Source organism: Archocentrus centrarchus, chromosome 13, assembly GCF_007364275.1.
Source record: "Archocentrus centrarchus isolate MPI-CPG fArcCen1 chromosome 13, fArcCen1, whole genome shotgun sequence".
NCBI lineage: Eukaryota > Metazoa > Chordata > Actinopteri > Cichliformes > Cichlidae > Archocentrus > Archocentrus centrarchus.
In genome coordinates, this window is record NC_044358.1 from 32,791,595 (window position 1) to 32,811,081 (window position 19,487).

The following is a 19,487-nucleotide window of genomic DNA, read 5'->3' on the forward strand; positions in this document are numbered from 1 at the left end:
TTATTTCAGATTTTCCTTCTTCCTTTACTGTATGTTTTTTTCTGAATTGAATACCTATCACCTTTGTAAGGCTTTTTTGCAGAAAATCCAAGGTTAATGTAAGGAAAATGTCTGTTAAATGGTTTTATTTATTTATTGCATGTCTATGAGTGCCCCTTGAGTGATTTATTTATTGCATGTCTATGAGTGCACTAATGGGCCTTGCCTTTCATAAACTCAGTATCATTGACGGGTGTTGTCGGCCTTTGTTATCACAATGTATGTGTGTTTTGTTCATGTGCATTTTCCTATGTTAGATGGGGAAAAAACACTTCTCTAGGTTGGAGGTGATCTTAATGGTTCTGTTTGTGCTGATGACTGTGATATCAATCACATTCATAGTTCTGTTTGCCACAGGAGAATCTGGTGTCAAAGAAGGTAGGTTGACTGCAAAGACATACACACAGAACTTTAAAGCAACAACATAAAATCACATCCTCCTTTACTTTTTTTGCTCACATGATTAAAATTTCTAAACCAGAAAAAAAAAATCTGCAAACTAGTTCAAATTTGTAAAATTACAAGATTTGCACTTTGAAATTTGGACTTAGTTGTATTGCTTTAAATAGATTTTTTTTTTAATCTTTTGTCAGAAATTACAGATACATTTGTTCCGACATGTCCCAGCATTCCTCTGGGTGAGAGAGTAGATTGTTTCCCTGAATCTGGAGCTTCAGAGGTATGAGTCAATGTCATTCCCTAGAGTGCAAAGTAATGTTTGAGAAGATTTCTTTCTTTTTTTCTTTTTAACTATTTGCCACTATTGCTAAACTAGGGGTAATCAGTAATGACACTAATGGCACTATAGATAATCATAATGGCAATATGACAATGATACACTTAACAGGAGAAATGTCAGGAACGTGGATGTTGTTGGAGCCCACGGGATGAGAGCAATGTTCCCTGGTGTTTCTTCCCAACCAACCATGGATACACAGTAGAATCACAGGAGACATCAGACGCTTATGGTAAAACCCTATCCCCTCGCTCTACCCTTTTTTCACTTTGCTCACTGACTGAGGAAAATGTGTGGCTTTCTTCTTACTTTAACTGCACCATATTCCTTCAACTTGTCTATCTATCCCACATCATTTTTCCTTTTTCATTAACTTTGCCTTAGGCATTTTTTGGGGGGTGAAATATGGCATAGTTGGCAAAGTGAATGACTTTTCAGCATGCAGGTTTTTCTATTTTCTGCTTGATGCCTCCATCTCATGTGAACTCACTCAATGTGTAAAAGCAAAAGAACATGTTGGACATTTTCAGTCAACATTTTCCATCACATTGTTGGCAAGTATAACATATTAACAATGTGGATAAATAGAAAAACAAACAAATTGATGTCTGCGTGTGCTTGGATTGAGCAGAATATTCAAAAATAATAATTTGTAATAACCAGCCTGTGATGTGCAGTGGGAATTTAACCAACACATATAAATGACAGCATTCCTTTTTATCCATATGTAATTTTAAATGTCATCAAACATTTTGACATGCATTTGGCTAAGGTATTGCTTGAGGCTATGCAAATTACCTGCATGTACATCAGGGCCAACTAAGTACTCCATAAGCCCTTTTATCATAGCAGTAAATGAAACTGGCAATACATCCAGTTTAAACCAATTCCAGTCTCAGTTCACCTGAAGATTGTAATGTGGTGCGGCAGCTGAGGATTGAGGGACTGAGACTGAGGAATGTTTGCTTATAGGGAATCATTGGATTATTAGGTTTCTGTTTATAATGATGCGGGGTCTGTATCTGTACCTGAGATGTTGAGATGGCTCTTGAAATGGAACTATGTAAATATAATTGAATTCAATTAAATTGTTGTTAGTTGTTTTGTTTTTTCTCATTAGCATGGAAAGTATGGTTATTATGTAATTGATTTCTAGATTTTGTGAATATACCCTATCATGTAGATGATATATTACATTTATTATCATCCTATTGGTATCTGGTTATTTTTGCAGTGATGAAAGCAAAACTGACAAGAATGGAATCTCCATCTTTATTTGGTGGGCACATTAAAGAATTGGCACTCAACGCAGAAATGCAGACAAACAATCGACTCCGATTCAAGGTGAACACCGACACCAATAGACACCACTGTAGCTTTATAATTTGCTAACACCTTTTTCTCCCTTTTATATACATTTGCACAGCCATATTTTACAGCAGCAGATGAAATAATGGCATAAATTTTAGAAGCAGTTTAATCAAAGGTGAAAATAGAAATATACACAACAGAGTATTATTATGACCATGAGATAGGAAGTCAGACTAAAACTGCCTGGATGATTGTTTCCTTTTCCTCAGATCTATGATCCCAACAAGAACAGATTTGAGGTCCCCCATGAGTATGTCAGTAACCTCAACAACAACCCATCCAGTCCCATCAACAACACACTGCAGATCACACAGAAACCCTTTGGCCTTATTGTCCGCAGGAAGGAGAACCAAAAAGTTGTGTGAGTCCTCATTGTGTGTATGCACCATGTATACTTGTTGCGCTAGATAGGAGAAACAGAAAGTTTATTTACAGGGAAAGTTTATCATATTTTCTTATATACTATGGGTGTAAAGACAGGACAGTCCTTAGTTAAAGCATGTATTGCAACAGGGGATTGCTATGGGGAATATAATTAAAATAACCATTGAGTATATGTGTAGAATAAATTGTTAATGTAATACTCATAGTGCTGAAAATTTTATATAAAAATTGACTTGCTAAATACACTGCTCAAAAAAATTGAAGGACCACTTTTTAATCAGAGTGTACTGTAGCATCAATTCAATTAAACCTCTGGGATATTGATCTGGTCAGTTAAGAAGCAGAGGGGGCTGTCAATCAGTTTCAACAGGTGCACTAGAGGGGCAACAAAAAGACTACCACCAAAACAGAATTGTTTTACAGATGGAGGCCACTGACATTTTTTCCCTGCTCATCTTTTCTGACTGTTTTTTTTTACTAGTTTTGCATTTGACTAGGGTCGCTCTAGGTTGTAAATTTTCATTTCCATAAAAAAATGTGGCATCCATTGGTTCCAAACACATTACCCAGCCCATATCAGTATAGATATCCAGCATGATTTTTCCCCATTGAGATTTGATGTGTTTTCAGTATTACTTAAATTTTTTGAGCAGTATTCAATTTACCACAGTTATTTATCAGAATTGCCACCTTAGACATTTGCAAATGGAAATTTACTCAATTAATACTAATTCTGTGTATCATTTAAAGCAGTTGTGTAAGAAGTTTCCTAAGGTGGCCTGTGCAGCAAAAATGACAGGTGTCACCTTTCCATGTTAAGAATTTCCCATCCAATAAGCAATTATTTCAGTGTTGATCCAGGGCATGCCTTGTTGGCTCTGTGTGACACTGCAGTGATCAACTACTCCTCAGAATGGACAAATACAAACAAATAGAGCAAAACAGCCATGGCTTATATTAGTGCTAATGGTGTTTTGAACATCATTATTGGCTTTTATGAAGCATGACAAATTTCTCTACTAGGCAAATGTGCATTTATTCACAAGAAAAGTTAAAGCCAAAGCTTCCTTTGGAAATTTTTGATTTGTAATAGGGTTGGGAATTGCAAGGATGTCATCAGTATAGGTATCACTGCTGCTTATCAGTCTCCCTTGATGCATTGGAAATGAAATTTATAACCAAACACCAGTCAATGTGTCCTTTGCATATATTTTCTTTATAAAAAATGGTAAGTGTTTATGGCTCCCTGTTCATATTAATCATTGAGCAGAAGAGGTCAATATGAGTACCTTACACTCCTGGAGTTTACCTTTACTCCTGGCTGGACAATTCAGGAACCAGTAAAACTGAAGTCCCATTTCAAACTGAGACTTAATGTTACTCAGACATACCAAAGCCTGCTGCAATGGAAAACAAACAAACAAACTGGTAATTGTTAAAAAAAAAAAAAATGTTCAAAGTTTTGTCTTCGGTTAGCTTTAGCTCATTGTAGAATCATTTCACTAACTTACAACATAATTGTTTTTCTCAACACTGCACACCAGCTTCAGTTGCAAACTGTTACCAGTTATCTAACAATCAAAATATTCTTTTTGAGGCTGCTTGTTAGGTAAGTCACTATGATCACTGTTCTGTGGTGCATTCAAGTGATATATATGAGGTTTTTGAGAGCCGTTTCAGTCTACTACTTCTAACTATCAGAGCTACTTCTACACATTATTCACATTGACACTTTTTTTGAGATAAGACAGCCAACCCACTTTACTTCTTACAGTAGGTCAGTGTGATTTTAACATATAAACTGCTAACTAAATCTGAACATTTCTCTGAGTTTTTTTGGAGTTTTTTTAAGCACATGGTATCACGGTGGTATAACTTTTACAATGTAATTTTTAACTTTTATAATGTAATTATGTTAAATGTTACTGTATGATAAGAATAAATAGAACATGAACTGTAAAAGGCCATAAAATACAGTAATAACAGTGGTTACATATTAATTTGTAAATCATAAAAATGGTTCCAGGTCACCATTAAGTATTTATTATGGTATTAAATAAAATTAAGAGCTTTTGTTTGTATATTTTGTTACATTTTTAGATAAATGGACAATGAGCAATGGTACTCAGAATAATTCTGCCTGCCATGTAGAAGCTCTCTTCTCAAAAAGAATAAGGGTTAAGGTGTTAAAGAACTAAGGAAAATAAAAACATATATTTACTGCATTTAAAACCTTGTAATGTTTGACAGCTGTTTGAATCTTCAGCAGCCTGGGTATTTCAGCAACCAGTGTATGTCTTGTTTTGAAGACTAGAAAAACGCTACCCAGGGGGCTTATTAAAGCTTGATGGGATGGTCTGTCTTGCAGGGTTTTTTTCTTTTCTGTAACTCAACTCCTCCAAATGTCTCTATCTCATTCTCACTCCCTTCTCGCTCCATCTCTTGCTCATTTTCTTCCTTACTTCTTTGTCTCACACATATTCACTCTTACCTGTTCTCCGATTTTCCACATCCCAATGCATCTTTTCACTTCCCAGTGATGATTTACTCTTTTATTTTCTGGTTACATTCAGGTTTGACACTAGAATGGCTCCGCTTGTGTTTGAAGACCAGTACCTACAGCTGTCTGCTAAGCTTCCATCTCACAATATTTATGGCCTGGGGGAGCATGTCCATAGGCAATATCGCCATGACACAAACTGGAAAACCTGGCCAATTTTCACCAGAGATGCTTTCCCTAATGGGGTAAAGACAGCACACACACACACACACACACACACACACACACACACACACACACACACACACACACACACACACACACACACACACACACACACACACACACACACACAGACAAAGCAGTGATATGTGCTCAAAATCAAGCCTGCTTAAGTCAACTTTGGGCGTGTGCCGATATGTGTGTGGCATGTTTACATGTGTTTCTTGTATGTGCATTTGCATTCTCAAAGGGCTTACAAGTGAATGTCTTGTAAGCTGATTATGCCATGTAGGCAAGCCCTCAGTTTCAGTAAGTCTCCCACACGCCTCCTTTGCACCACTACCCTATATTCATTTGTCTCCTACTGTCTTCTCTTCAGGGAACACATAACCTCTATGGACACTATCCCTTCTTCCTCTGTCTGGAAGATGAGAGTGGAAAGTCATTTGGGGTCTTTCTCATGAACAGCAATGCTATGGGTAAAGAAACACAAATCCCAGAACACATGGACTGCATGCACGCACACATACATATTCTGAAGTGTCAGCGCTGTGTTTAAAACTATGGAATCCATACACACTGTCTACATTAACACTTTCATGCATACTGCCAAAAAGTTACAAACATACCATATGTTTACACTGATACCTACAACATTAGGAGAAGAAAACCATCTCTACATGGTTCAAGGGCACACGAACTGCCAGTTATGCCTCATGCTTCTAACAGAAATGGATTTACTGTTGCATCAATCAAAGAATTGTGCTGACAAATCAAAGAGAATATTTCATGACTGTTTTATTCTGAGACGGAGATGACTGAAAGGATTAGTGATGCTCTCTGACATGTTTCTCTTGCTTATGCCTACAGTTTGCTCATATAAATGTTTAGTTATATTGATTTCCATGAAATTTTAAAGTGGCATGTATATCATCTATATACAATTATGTTTATGTTCAAAGCAAATAATTTGCTAAAGAATTTACTTAAAAAACAAAAAAGGGATTTCTGGTTTACAATGGCTTACAAGAGCATTGTGGGGTTGTGATTTATTTTAAAATATAATATAATTAAACATATTTTTGAATGTTTGCTTGTTTTTTCCAGATGTGACACTGCAACCTGCCCCAGCTGTGACCTACAGGACAATTGGAGGGGTTCTTGACTTCTACATTTTCTTTGGTGACACACCAGAACAAGTGGTGTACGAATTCCTTGAGGTGATTTCCTAAATTCAAGAATATGTGGGGCAGGTTTTCTGGTTAACAAAGTTGTGTAAAGTGGTGGTATGGTAATTACATTAAAAATAATCCCAATTACATGATTCAGCTCATTGGCAGGCCTGTCATTCCTGCCTACTGGTCACTGGGATTCCAGCTTTCTCGGTGGAACTACGGCAACCTCAGTACAGTCAAGGAAACAGTGGAGAGGAACCGTGCTGTGGACCTTCCATATGTAAGATCCTGTCTGCTTGGTTTTTATTCTTCTTCTGTTTATTTTTTAAACTGTTTTTATGCACTCTCTGACAGGCCTATCTAAAATTGCTATCAGAGCAACTGTTTCCCCCACAAACATCTGTGAATTTCTTCTTATAATATTTTCATAAAATGTGGAAGAACTTTGTTTAGATATTTTACCTCATTATATCTGTCATAAACCTGGGCTGTTGGCCCAGTGTTTTTTTTGTTTTTGTTTTGTTTTTTTGTATAAGGTTCTGTTTCTGTTATATTTCTAGTTGTGTTTTCTTAGATTTTTTATAGTTTTGGTATTGTTTTGGTATCCTGTTATTAGTTATTGTATTTTATTCTGGTTTTCCTTTTGTTCTTGTCTTACCCATGTCTTGCCCCTTCATCTCATATTGTGTTTAGCTTCATTTCCTGTTTTCCTTTGTGTTGTGCTTAGGTTTCCGTTCTATCTTGTTCCCGCTAGCTTTAAAGTTTAGTTCTCCCTGTGTTTTCCTTTAGTGTACCTTCCTCATGTGTAAGGCCTGTTTTCCCTCAGTATGCTTGCCTTCTCTTGCATCAAGTCTGCATTTGTGTTTTGTTGGTCACTTTCTGTTTTATTTTGACAGCCCCTTGTTCCCTGTCCTTTGTGTTTAATTTTGCTTCATTGCGTCATTGGTATCATTTTGTTCACTTGTGCCTTGTCCTCCCCAGCTGTCTCTCTTTCCCTAATTACCTAGTGTGTGTGTGTATTTAAGGTCTCAGTGTTGTTTAGTTCTTTGTTGTGTTGTTGTCTATGTTCCCACTAGTTGTGTGTTTCCCTGTTTAGTTTTTCCCTTTTTCTCCCAGGCTTGGTATTTTGTCTTTAGTTAAGCCTTGGTTGAGATTTTGGTATTGTATTTTGAGTTTTTTTTTTATGTTCTAAAAAAAGCTGTTTAATTTTAGCTCTGCTTCGCATCCTGCATTGGGGTCCAGCCCTGCTTGCCACACAGCCTAACCACGCCAATATCACAATAATATGCACTACATGTTAAGAATTTCTTGTTCATAAATACTTTCATATCAATATCTTAGCTCTATATTGTAAGTCTGTAGCATATAAATTCTATTTAGTGATGGGGCTGTAGGATCCATTTATAAAACCTTGTTACTAACCAACAAGATCAACATTCTGGAAACTGAACATATGTGGCTTGGTTTGATTGAGACTGGCTGGCCTTTTACTTCTTCTTTGTTCTTTCTTACTTCCTAAGAAAATATGCATCTTAATGCTCAACTGTCTGAAATGTAGTGAGAATGTAGGGTTTTCAGAGAGAGGGATTCCTTTGGCTACTACCACAGTTGTAAAGCTTTCAAAAGTGGGAGAGTGTGTGGAATCAATACTTCACCTTGTGCACCCCTTGTTAAATTTGAAGCACTCATGCACCACTGTGTGGTTCCGGAGGCAAGAGCCTTAACCACTACACTATCTGTGGAGACGTGATACGAAGTTTGAAGCAGGAATTCGGCAGACAGACAGAATGATAGGGATGGCCTTTAGCTTACACAGGGTAATCCAGCTTTCTGTCAAATAATGGCGAGTCTGCTGGGCTGTATAGGTTCAATCCTGGGATCGCTATTTTTCAAACGTCACTGAATGTTAGCGCTGATCAAAGATCAATTGATCGAGTTCCTTTCATTATCTCATTCGCACTGATCTGAATGCTAAAACTACTCCAGTGCCTATTCCTTTCTGAGACATTTGGTAAATATCGATTCTAGTTGACATTTTCTTTGAAATGAGCCTTACTGCTTATCTTTGTCGAGCCATGAGAGGCAACTATGAAAAGTCTTTTCGATATTGAGCGATTACCAAGGTAAACTCCTAAGCCCGTTCAATATATATGTCCCAATAAAACAATTCAGCTCTATCAACACTCAGCGGTGATTGCAACAGTCAAGGATGTGGTTTGAACTCTGCCTTATCTAATGATCAAATTCAAACAAATTTCCAAACCATCACTATAGTTCACTCTTATAATCTTCAATCTCTCTTTCATATCCAAAGACATTAGGATGCAGCTGCTTTCTCTCCTGCTGTACTCAGGGACATGTTTGATAACCATTAGATAGACCACAGAGGGTATTATCACATTCTCCCTAATATGTCTGGAGCTGATTACCATTAGAGGAAGGATCTGGCAGAGCCTTCCAAACCATCTGCTCCATCAATATGAAGTAGAGTTTGGCAGGCAACAGACAGAGAGCAAGCACAAAGTCACACCCTGGCAGAAAAAAAGAAGAACGTGTTAACATTGCTATTGTCCTCCCAAGGTTTAGCAGCACATTAGCAAAGTTGTTTGCACTCACATTAGGTCTCCAAAAGTCCACCAAAGGTCCTGTTGTTTGTGAGACTCAATGTGAATGTTTAATAGTGCTCAGCTATGTTAAGATGGGAATGTACTGTGTGAGGGACACATTTAAGTCACATTGAAGATGTTGATTTTGTTTAGTGGATGTGCCAAAGTTATGTACAGAAGCAAAAATATGAGTGGGAACGTTTAAGAGGCATTAAGAGGGATTTTGAATGTATAACACTGCAATCCAAGATGCAAATGTGATTTTAATAGATAGAAGCCATGCCAAAATTTTACTATTTCAAATGAAGCTTTGAATATGTAATACCATATAACCCATTTGAAGTTAACTCACCAAGTGTGTGAATGTGTGTGTATGGCAGGGCAACCTGTATAATTTATGAACTGAAAATTGCATGTACATAATGTACCAATACAGCATTTCTCTCCTCCCCATGCAGGATATTCAGTACACGGACATAGACTACATGGAGGATAAAAAAGATTTCACCTATGACAAAGTTAACTTCACTGAACTTCCACAGTTTGCTGACTACCTCCATGAAAAGGGGCAGAGATATATCCTTATACTGGTAAGAAATACCTTCTTGTGAATGAAATAATTTGTGTAATAGACATGTTAACAGACAGTGCTACTAAAAAACAGCTGTGCACAATTTACCTTGCTTTTCTGGGTTTGGCATACAACTTACTCTTGTATTACAAACAATTTTGTGATTTTGGGTCTATATATAATGTATAATAATGACAACAAAAGCTACAGCTATTAAAGCTTGCTGTCAAATAAAATACATCAGCAATTTAAATGTTTTTAATTGGTGTTACATTAGTTACACCAAAGAACAAACAAAAATTATGGCAACTGTGCTATGTAATTTTTGTGTATTGATGTACTTTCAACATCTATTCTTATAACTGTGTCAACTGTCTCCAGGATCCTGCAATAGCCACCAGTAAGAGGGTGGGAAATGCTCCGTATGAGCCTTATGACCGCGGGACTGCGAAGAATGCTTGGGTCACTGAATCAGATGGGAAAACTCCTCTAGTGGGAGAGGTAAGCTACATCTGTGTCCAAACCTAATTTAGTGAAGCACAGGTGGGGATATAGACCAAACAAGGGGAGACCGACTTAACAAGAAAATTATTTAATAACTTTTGGTGCTTTCCACCAAAATAAAACACAGGAATGAATTATGCTTGACTAGTGCATCATTTTCAAACAGCTTAGAGTCTGCCACTTTTTAAGGCTTGTAAAATTAGGGATTGAATTCAAGTGTTTTATTCTTTCAGTTAATAGATTTGGCTTTTTAACCTAAAAGCTTTCAGACCTTTCAGCTGTTTACCCCAAAGCATATGAGCAACAAAAAGATCTGCAACATTTTGACTGGCATCCCAGTTAATCATCGCAGCTTGTTATTTATATAACCTTGGGAGAACTTACAAAGGGATAATTTTATAAAAACATTTACTAAATTATGTAAACGACAGCTGTATAAACTTTATTAAACTTTAAATATTTGTGAAAAAGAAATGACTCTTTCCAGTCATGTGAAAAACTGAGTATAAGCACCGATGATGGATTTACCAACAGGATTGTCTTGTGTGGTTTTGTTCCCACCATCTAGGTTCAGTGTGGTTTGATGTTTGGACCACATGCAGTGATGCAAAATAATCAAGCTCCTTTCAAATGGGTTAAACCTAAAGAAACAAGGCTGTTTTTAAAATGTAAAGAGTACAAAGTAAATATATATTTGTGTTAAAATGTAGGGAGTAAAAGTAAAAAATTGTCACCTGTGCAGACACCTGAAAATTCTACTTAAGTACAAACACAATGACAAGTAGTTGTACTTTATTTTCCACCTCTGCTGATTAGCAGCAGTTGGATGCTACTTTACAATTAGATTAACCATTACAATTAGATTATTACAAAACTATCATGTAATATTTTTGGTATTATGACACAAGGTCGCAGCTTTATTCTTGTGGAAAATAATATGTAATAGAACAATTATTGAAAATAAATATATTCATTGAGAGATTCCCTTCCCCACTGAGCACATTTTTATAAACAAGCGCAGAGAGAGCGGAAGTGGGGAATAAAAGTGTGTTGTTTTTTTAGTGTTGCTTTTGATTACACACACTTAATAATTTCTTCATCCTATTCATAACAGGTCAAACTTATGCATGGATTCTGCATTAGTATTTAATCTTAGAAAGTTCTACATCACCACATCACACATTAACCACGTGTATGTGCGAGTGCGCGTGTGTGTGTGTGTGTGTGTGTGTGTGTGTGTGTGTGTGTGTGTGTGTAATGGTGAGAGAAACAGAGAAAGAGAAAAATACATCGTCCCTGTGTTCATCTGTGTGTATCCAGTTGTCTGAATGAAAAACTGTTTGTGGGAATTTGTGGTTTGTCTGTGCACACGAGTGTGGTTAGAATTGTTTGTGCTTTATTTACATATGCAGTTCTATGTATTCTGGTTATGAAAATTGAAGTGTCTTTGCCAAAAACCTCTGCTGTTGCTGCCTCTGTAATCAAGGAGGTACAGAAGCAGACCTGGTATACAGTCTTCTTTTAAAATAGATGATAATTGCTTAGAAATGCCTAGATAAAAGCTTTTCCTGGTGGCACCCATGTTGGAGTGCATGAATAAAGTCATAGCAGGACCTCACTCAACCAGGTGGACATTTCTATTCAGACTACAAAGGTAATAATAGATGAGAGTTAAAAAAAGAGTAGTGGGGAGAGCAAAAACGAGTCAATGCAGATTTAAAGGACGGTTTAACTGTAGACAGAAACATGCAGAGAGAAAGCCTGCACAGTCAGAGAAACACAAATAATAGATTAGAGGAAAATGTACAGGGAAACAAACTGGCTGTCTTACTGAGTGGCATGGTGACAGAGACATACACAGAAAGCAAAGATAGAGAAGAGACAAAATAGATAGGTTATCAGATACAGACAAAAAAAGGGATAGAGAAGATGGGAGGCAGAAAGAGACTTTGGGAAGAAGGTAGGCAGAGGAACTGATAGAGGTAAAAGGGAAGAGAGACAGATGGATAATGACATAGAGAGGCAGACTGACAGACAAAAGACCATAAAAACAGGCAAAGAAAGAGTGAGACATGCAGCTACAAATGACAGTTTTTACTTATCCTGTTGCCAGTATTAGTACACAGTGGGAGATGACAAAATCTGGTCTTACAGGAAGGAATGACTCAAAAAAAGATGGCATCTGCAAGGGACTATCAATAAGCTTTGACCTTGGATTTCTGACCATCTGCCAAAAACATCTGCCTATAAATCTGTGTGTGTGTGTGTGTGTGCGCGCGTGCGCAAGCACATGAGCGTACATAAGTATGATTCATGTCTTTGCTGAAAACTGGGTTGTAAAGTTATTGCCCATGGAAGTAAAGGTAAAAGATAGCTAGAGTGGAGCAACCTTGAGATTTAATATCTACTGTGCTCTTCAAGAGTGTTCACATACAGAAATACAGCCACACACACACACACACACACACACACAAGCACAAACACAAAAAAATGCGCATACACACTTACACACATACACACACATAGGCACAAAACCTCTGCCTTTCTCAGTGGATTAATCATTTTTCTCAATACATGTCATTAAGGACGACTTCTAACACACAGTCACGTCCAGAGATTTCTATTGCATTATCGATTTCTCCTCTCCTTTCTACTCTTCCTCAACTCATTTGTCTCTTTATCCCCCATTCTCCTTTGCCATCTCGCCCTCACCCATCCCTCTTCTCTTGCATTTCATCTGTCCTCTGTTTTCTGGCATTTCCACATCCTTAAGCTGGGCCTCTGACAGCTACATAGAAACATTTTTGGTTTTTTTAGTTTTGTTTTGTTTTTTTTGTAGAGCTAATAAGTTTGTCTGGTCAGGCCCTGTTTTTTTTGTCTACCTATAGATAATTTTGCAGACTAGACTCTTGTTTTATTAAAGCCATATTACACATACATACTGTACATACATGTTAAGTGCATAAAGAAAACAAGCACATAAGAGAATAAATTGTACTTTGCCTAAACACAAGTGAAAACTGTGAGTGATGCTTAACTGCCATAATGTTGTCAGGGCTTTTTTTTTTTTTTTTTTTTTAAACAAACAACATCTCACATTCTCTCCCTCAAAGGTATGGCCTGGAGAGACTGTATTCCCAGATTACACCAACCCAAACTGCATAGCTTGGTGGGTGGATGAATATGAGCGATTCTACAAGGAGGTCAAACATGATGCACTTTGGATTGTAAGTCAGTTTTAAATACATAAAACAAAGATTTGACTTCATTGATTAGTTGTGTCATAACTGAAAACTGTGAAAATGCCCTTACACTGCAGGCATGTGCTGTAGATCCACAACGGGGCTGCTAGCCTCATTTCCTTTTATTGTTATTGTTATCATTTTTAGTGAGTTATTCAACTTGTGGGTTGATCATTGGGGCCAAGAACCAGCAAGAAAAACAGGAATTTTCCAATCTTTAGGAATGTAAAAAAAACAAACAAAAAAACAAAACAAAACAAAAAAAAACCCTTTAAACAAGCAAATGTCCTCACTGAAATATTTGCACTTGCAGGACATGAACGAGGTTGCTAATTTCAAGCAAGGATCATCAAAGGGGTGTGCTGAAAACAACCTCAACTACCCTCCATATATACCAAGTAAGAGATGTTGTTTTCTATCTTTTGAGCCATGATCAGTTAAACCAACTTTAACTAGTACAAGGACAGCCAAATGTTAAAATTTATTTTAAAAAAGTGCTCATTTTTAACTTCAAGCCAGCAGCATTAACATAAAAAGGGCATCTCAGAGATACTGAGAAGTAAAGACTTCTCCATAACTTGGAAATTGGAAAGAATTTGGATATTTTATCACCTGAAACACAAATCAGCCTTTGCTGACTTATGAACTATAAAGCTTAACCACATTTGCTCCTAACCACATAGGTCCTAAACTATTTAAGATATTGCCACCAAATTTTCAGGGAATGATGTATGCACCAGTCATGAACAATGAGATCACTGAAATTTAGTTTAAACTAGGTTTTGCCTTTGCTGAAAATGGTATATTAATTTTTATCTCATCCAGTAGGCTAAACTGTACCAGGCTAGCCTGTTAGCTTAAACACAGCTGGACTCCAATGAAGGAGTAGAACCATCTCAAGGAGGATCAGTAGAACTGGACAGCATGTCAGTTAAATATGAGTGTCACAGCAAAGGGTCTGAATACTTATGACCATGTGATATTTCAGTTTTTCTTTTTTAATAAATTTGCAAACATTTTTACATTTCTGTTTTTTTCTATCAAGATGGGGTGCTGAGTGTACATTAATGAGAAATAAAATGAACGTTTTTGATTTTAGCAAATGCTGCAATGAAACAAAAAGTGAAAAATTTAAAGGGGTCTGAATATTTTCCGTACCCACTGTACATATCAGCCATCTAGCTTGTCTGATTTTAAATAAATGATCACACTCTGGTGGTACTGCAGCTTACTGCAATTTCAGCATGCGTTTCCATTTCACGCCTAGAACAGGCAAAGTGACAGTGGATGGGGGACACTATTACGCACTTTGCTGTGATACTGGGTTGTGTAATGCAATATTTCCTTGTACACAATCAGAGGTATACAAGAAAACTTGAATAGACGTGCCAGTGCCTTATATGTTTCAATATATACCCTAAACACCATTAAAATGGACTAAAGGTTTATTTGTTCATATTGGATTTTTTCTTTAATCTAAACATGTGAGGTAGTAATGGAGTTTGAGGGCAGTGTACCTGAGCTAAACATATAATCTTAGATTTTGACCTTCATAATTCAATGTAGTCACCAAATTAGCATAAATTATTGTAATCAATTACTCTAATTAATTACTTTAAGCTCTCTGGCTATGGTTAAACAAAGAACTCATTCAACAGTGTGGGAAATGCATCCCAGCTTCAACGCTTTTCTTTATTTTTTGTTTTTTCTTTTTTGCTGACACCAACTTAAAAATGAGCATATAATAATAATAAAAAAAAAATGACAAAGTTTTGACATTTAGCTTTGAATGACTTTCATTTTTAAAAATTCTTTTGTTTTTCACATTTTGTTCCACCCTCCCGCATTTTCTATGAAAACTAGTCATAGTGGTCTGAGTTTAATATAAAGAAACAACAGATATTATAGAAATACAGGTTATGACCCATAAACTGTGCACAGCTTGATGAATTGGCTACTGTAGCACACATAGTAAGTTCAGCTTTTCAGGAAAACTCATCTAGAATAGTAGATCCCTTGTGAAGAATTTTTAAAATGACTCTTCTGCCATGTCTTTTATTCTGACTGTGTTCCAGAAAGGATGATCATAACTGGAAAAGGCATGCTCCCCTGATGCCATCCTTTTTATTGCCCTCCTCCTTAGCCATCCTACTCCTCCAGTGCTCTCTTTTCTATCACTTCCTCATTTCTCCCACATCCTATTGCAGTATACATCAATGTCTATCTCATTCTTTCTGTCCTTTTTCTTTATCTCAACACCATCACATTTTTTTGTATTCTCTCTATGCTTCCTCTCACCTTCTTCCATTTGTTCACTCCTTTATTTTTTTTTTCCTTTCCCTCAGAAATTTTGGACAACTTGATGTACAGTAAGACTCTGTGTATGGATGCCAAGCAGTCTTGGGGAAGCCATTATGATGTCCACAGTCTGTACGGCTACTCTATGGTGTTGGCTACTGAAAAGTGAGTACATCCATAATCAATGACAGGTGGAGTTCATCCAGCTTGTGCTGTGGAGGCCAACTTTCTGCCACCCCTTCAGAACAGTGAGGCTTTGACAAAGTCAAAATACACAATGTGAAAACTGTGTAACTCACATAATCTTCAAAATCTGGGGTTGTAGAATCAGAGGTTACTGACCCTCAGTCCTGAAACAAAATTGACATATGTAGCAGAAAAAAAATATGTAAATCCAGACCAGCTGCAAGTTGACTCTAATGTTAAATGCAAAAATATGTTTTAATGAGTCCAGCTCTCAGGGTGCTTGAATGAATTTCTCACTGGTGTCTGGTGCTGGAACTGTTTAATGGCCCATTACGCACACAAACATAGAAAGGAGCATTAGCACAAGAATATGGTAAGGGCTCGCAATCTGCTGAAGAGGGATCAAAAGGTGTTTTGTCATATGCAAGTTTATTATTCTGAAAGTTCTTTCCCTGTTAACCCACCAGCATTGGTGTATCTTATTTTCTTATCTGCGTGCTGGCCATATTATTGCAGTAGTTCTTGTTCTGCTCTGCTCCCCTGCTGAGTTTGGCATAGAGGCACATGAGCCATTTTTTGACCTACTGCAAGTTCTCATTAGAATGGCCTCTCAGCAGGTTGCTGATCTCTCAGAGAGCAGAGGGTGGCCTACTATCACCAGCTGCAGTCCAAGACAATGCAGTTGGAGTTCTTTCAAGGGACAAGAAACTCAGTAGACAGGCCGAAATAATAATAATAAAAATTACCTGGCCAACCTGCATTTAAAAAACCAAGAAACACAACTCAAAGCTACAGTTTGACAGATTTGTCTAACAAAATTTGTAGACAAAAGAATTGTGGAGAAAGAATAGTAGTGAATGAACCTGTTAATGCCTGATCTGTATCACAAACATAGATGTCATGCCTTCCTAACAATGCGGTCTGATATTTTGTAATATCCTTCAGCGATTGTATCCTGACTCATCAGTGCATAAGGGCTACCTCAAATGCCAGTAAAAATTTGTTCTTAAAAAAACTAAAAATCTCATAGAGCCACTGCGACCCTGCAAGTGTTACGTTTTCCTGAATGTAGCAAATATTTTTTGAATTTTGTTTAATCTTAAACCCCTACTTCTCCAAAGTTACATTATTACTCCTCATAACCACATTTACATAAAAATTGGTACACTCAGAAAACCAATGTGCCTACATATGGCCACACACACACGCGCGCGCACACTTGGCCCACTCTCGATCATGAAATACAAGCCCTCTGAGGTGGACTTGCTGACTCACTGTTTTGATATTGAAGCTAGCTCATCTTTCTTTTGTCTTCTGTCTTACTCCTTTTTTTTTTTCTTCCTTTGTCTACTAATTAAAATGCATTACTGGCAGGAGACACATTTTATGAACATCAGCATCGTTGTGGGGATTGATACTGCTTCGATTTTGTTTAAATAAAATACTAATGTGTAGTGGAAGATCAATTCTGGCTGTTCTCCCTCGTGTTATCTATCTTTCTCTCTGATCATTTGTGTTTGTGCATATGCATGTGATATATCTTTCTCCCTTGTGCTCTCTCGTTTTTTATTTTGTCCCATTGTCCTTTTTATCTTAATGACCCTGCATCATCTGTTTTTCTCCTCGTTGCACTCTCTCCATCCCACAGAGCTTTGCAGCGCGTGTTTGGAGAAAACCGTACACTGATGCTGACCCGCTCCTCCTTTCCAGGTGTGGGAAAATATTCAGGTCACTGGCTGGGGGACAATGCTGCCAACTGGAATGACATAAAATGGGCTATCCCTGGCATGCTAGAGTTTGGGCTCTTTGGTGTACCCTATGTGAGTAGCAAACCTTTAGAGAAGGGCAAATGTTGGTCATCTCATGCTTAAAATAGTTGAACTCATTTGACAAGAAAAAGAAAATGACCGTGCAAAGTTTGTTTTTTTCACTTTAGCAACACATACATAGAATTATGATAGCATAATATTAAGTATTACTTTTATATTTTATATTTACTGTTGTGCTATAGACCACTCATTCTTGACACAGGACACTTGCAGATGACTACAGTAGATAAAGGGGGCGGGGGGGGGGCACATTTTGCTAACTAATCTTAAGGACACAAAACGTAAATGCTATTAGTTATATATGTAGAATATTTCAACTCTACAGAATGCTCCAGAATCAGTCATAGCACTTAATCTGTGATTCACTTTAGTTAGCATGTGGTTCTGGCATTTGGATGATTCTCTCTTTTGCCTTTTTAAAGAGGATTCAGTTGTTATTGAGATCTATGCTCAGATCTACAGTAAGTCTGAAGGGCAGGCAAGAAGTGCATCTGGAATAAGATCCATTAAAATGTCTCTACGAACAGCGGTTTCCTTTCCTGGAACACCTTGTTCAGAAACAAACTTGAGAAAACACTCCTAACCAGTAACCGAGTGCACCCTGTACTTGCATGTGTGGATCTCTAGTGTGTAGATTTCAAACAATAAGAAAACAAAAGGGAGTCCGGTGCACACCCAAACACATGCACATTTCTTCCGCTGTGCACGTCAGGTAGTCGTATATACATGCCAACTACTCCTGCTGGGACTGTGTCAAGCCTATTTTGGTTTCCTCAGAAGACACATGCACATGCTCACACAAATGCAGAGAGAAAGACAGAGAGAAAGCAGGAGAGAAGGGATTTGGATCGATTCCCTCCCATTGAGTCTGTTGTAAAATGTGGCCAGCAGTAAACAATAGAAAGCAAACAGTCGCTGCAAAGTGGCCTTTGACTGAAGTCTCTTTCTTGGACTCCAGTATGAAATTAATGTAAATAAAGATTAAAATCCACGTGTTGTTTGCCAGAAAATCTCAACCAAATTGAATCAACATCAAGAGCAGCATTTTAAAAGATAAATATGAAGCAAGTTATCACATCGATGGGATTTGTTGATCTTAGACTTGTGCCATTTTTTTAAGGGGCCAGAATTAAACATTTATAATCTAGAGATATATATTATCAATATATTATCAAGTCCAACTGAAATCCACAACATTTCACATTCTCAGAGTTTGTCAGATGTTATTCTAGTTCCATTTTTATGGTACAACAATATTAAGGATATTGCTAGAATTATACTGTAGGTTCTGACTAAATCTCATCGTAAATGTGTTTCAGATTGGTGCTGACATCTGTGGTTTCTTTGATGACTCCCCTGAAGAGTTGTGTCGTCGCTGGATGCAGGTCGGGGCTTTCTATCCCTTCAGTCGGAACCACAACGCTGAGGGATACAAGGTGCTTTAAAGACATTTTTCCCATAATTCTTATATTAGATTGTCACTTTTAGATTTAATTATTACATCTAGGCTGTTTGGTCTAAATTGCTGCAGGGTATACATTTCATTTAATAACACTGTATAGGTGCTATAAAATCTGAGCACTTAAAAACTTTTTGTATCCATGGAGATTATTACCTCACTGGCACGAATACAGCCGCGTTATGAAATGGGAGTACTGGGATGTCTGAATTTGGGTTTAACACTGAGGATGCAAGCTGCTGCAAACACAATAGCATTTGAGCCCGACGTAAAATATCGCTCACAAGCTCAATGGCACAATGAAACTCAAAGGGATTGATTTATTACAAGAGAAAATATGCTACATTATCCACTACAATATGGTG

The 19,487-nt window shown here is 37.3% G+C and overlaps 1 protein-coding gene across 1 annotated transcript in view; it reads left to right on the plus strand.

Moving 5' to 3' along the window:
- The first annotated feature begins 296 nt into the window (after positions 1-296).
- The window catches only part of si (sucrase-isomaltase), a 62,319-nt gene continuing 43,128 nt past the window's right edge, over positions 297-19,487 (plus strand). The window contains exons 1-16 of the mRNA XM_030744154.1: positions 297-417; positions 633-718; positions 887-1,007; positions 2,010-2,119; positions 2,356-2,507; positions 5,104-5,275; positions 5,632-5,731; positions 6,360-6,472; positions 6,582-6,707; positions 9,492-9,623; positions 9,986-10,105; positions 13,222-13,335; positions 13,664-13,748; positions 15,696-15,813; positions 17,483-17,654; positions 18,983-19,099. Of these exons, the coding sequence (XP_030600014.1) occupies positions 297-417; positions 633-718; positions 887-1,007; positions 2,010-2,119; positions 2,356-2,507; positions 5,104-5,275; positions 5,632-5,731; positions 6,360-6,472; positions 6,582-6,707; positions 9,492-9,623; positions 9,986-10,105; positions 13,222-13,335; positions 13,664-13,748; positions 15,696-15,813; positions 17,483-17,654; positions 18,983-19,099 (1,959 nt within the window). The remainder of the gene's footprint in view (positions 418-632; positions 719-886; positions 1,008-2,009; positions 2,120-2,355; positions 2,508-5,103; positions 5,276-5,631; positions 5,732-6,359; positions 6,473-6,581; positions 6,708-9,491; positions 9,624-9,985; positions 10,106-13,221; positions 13,336-13,663; positions 13,749-15,695; positions 15,814-17,482; positions 17,655-18,982; positions 19,100-19,487) is intronic.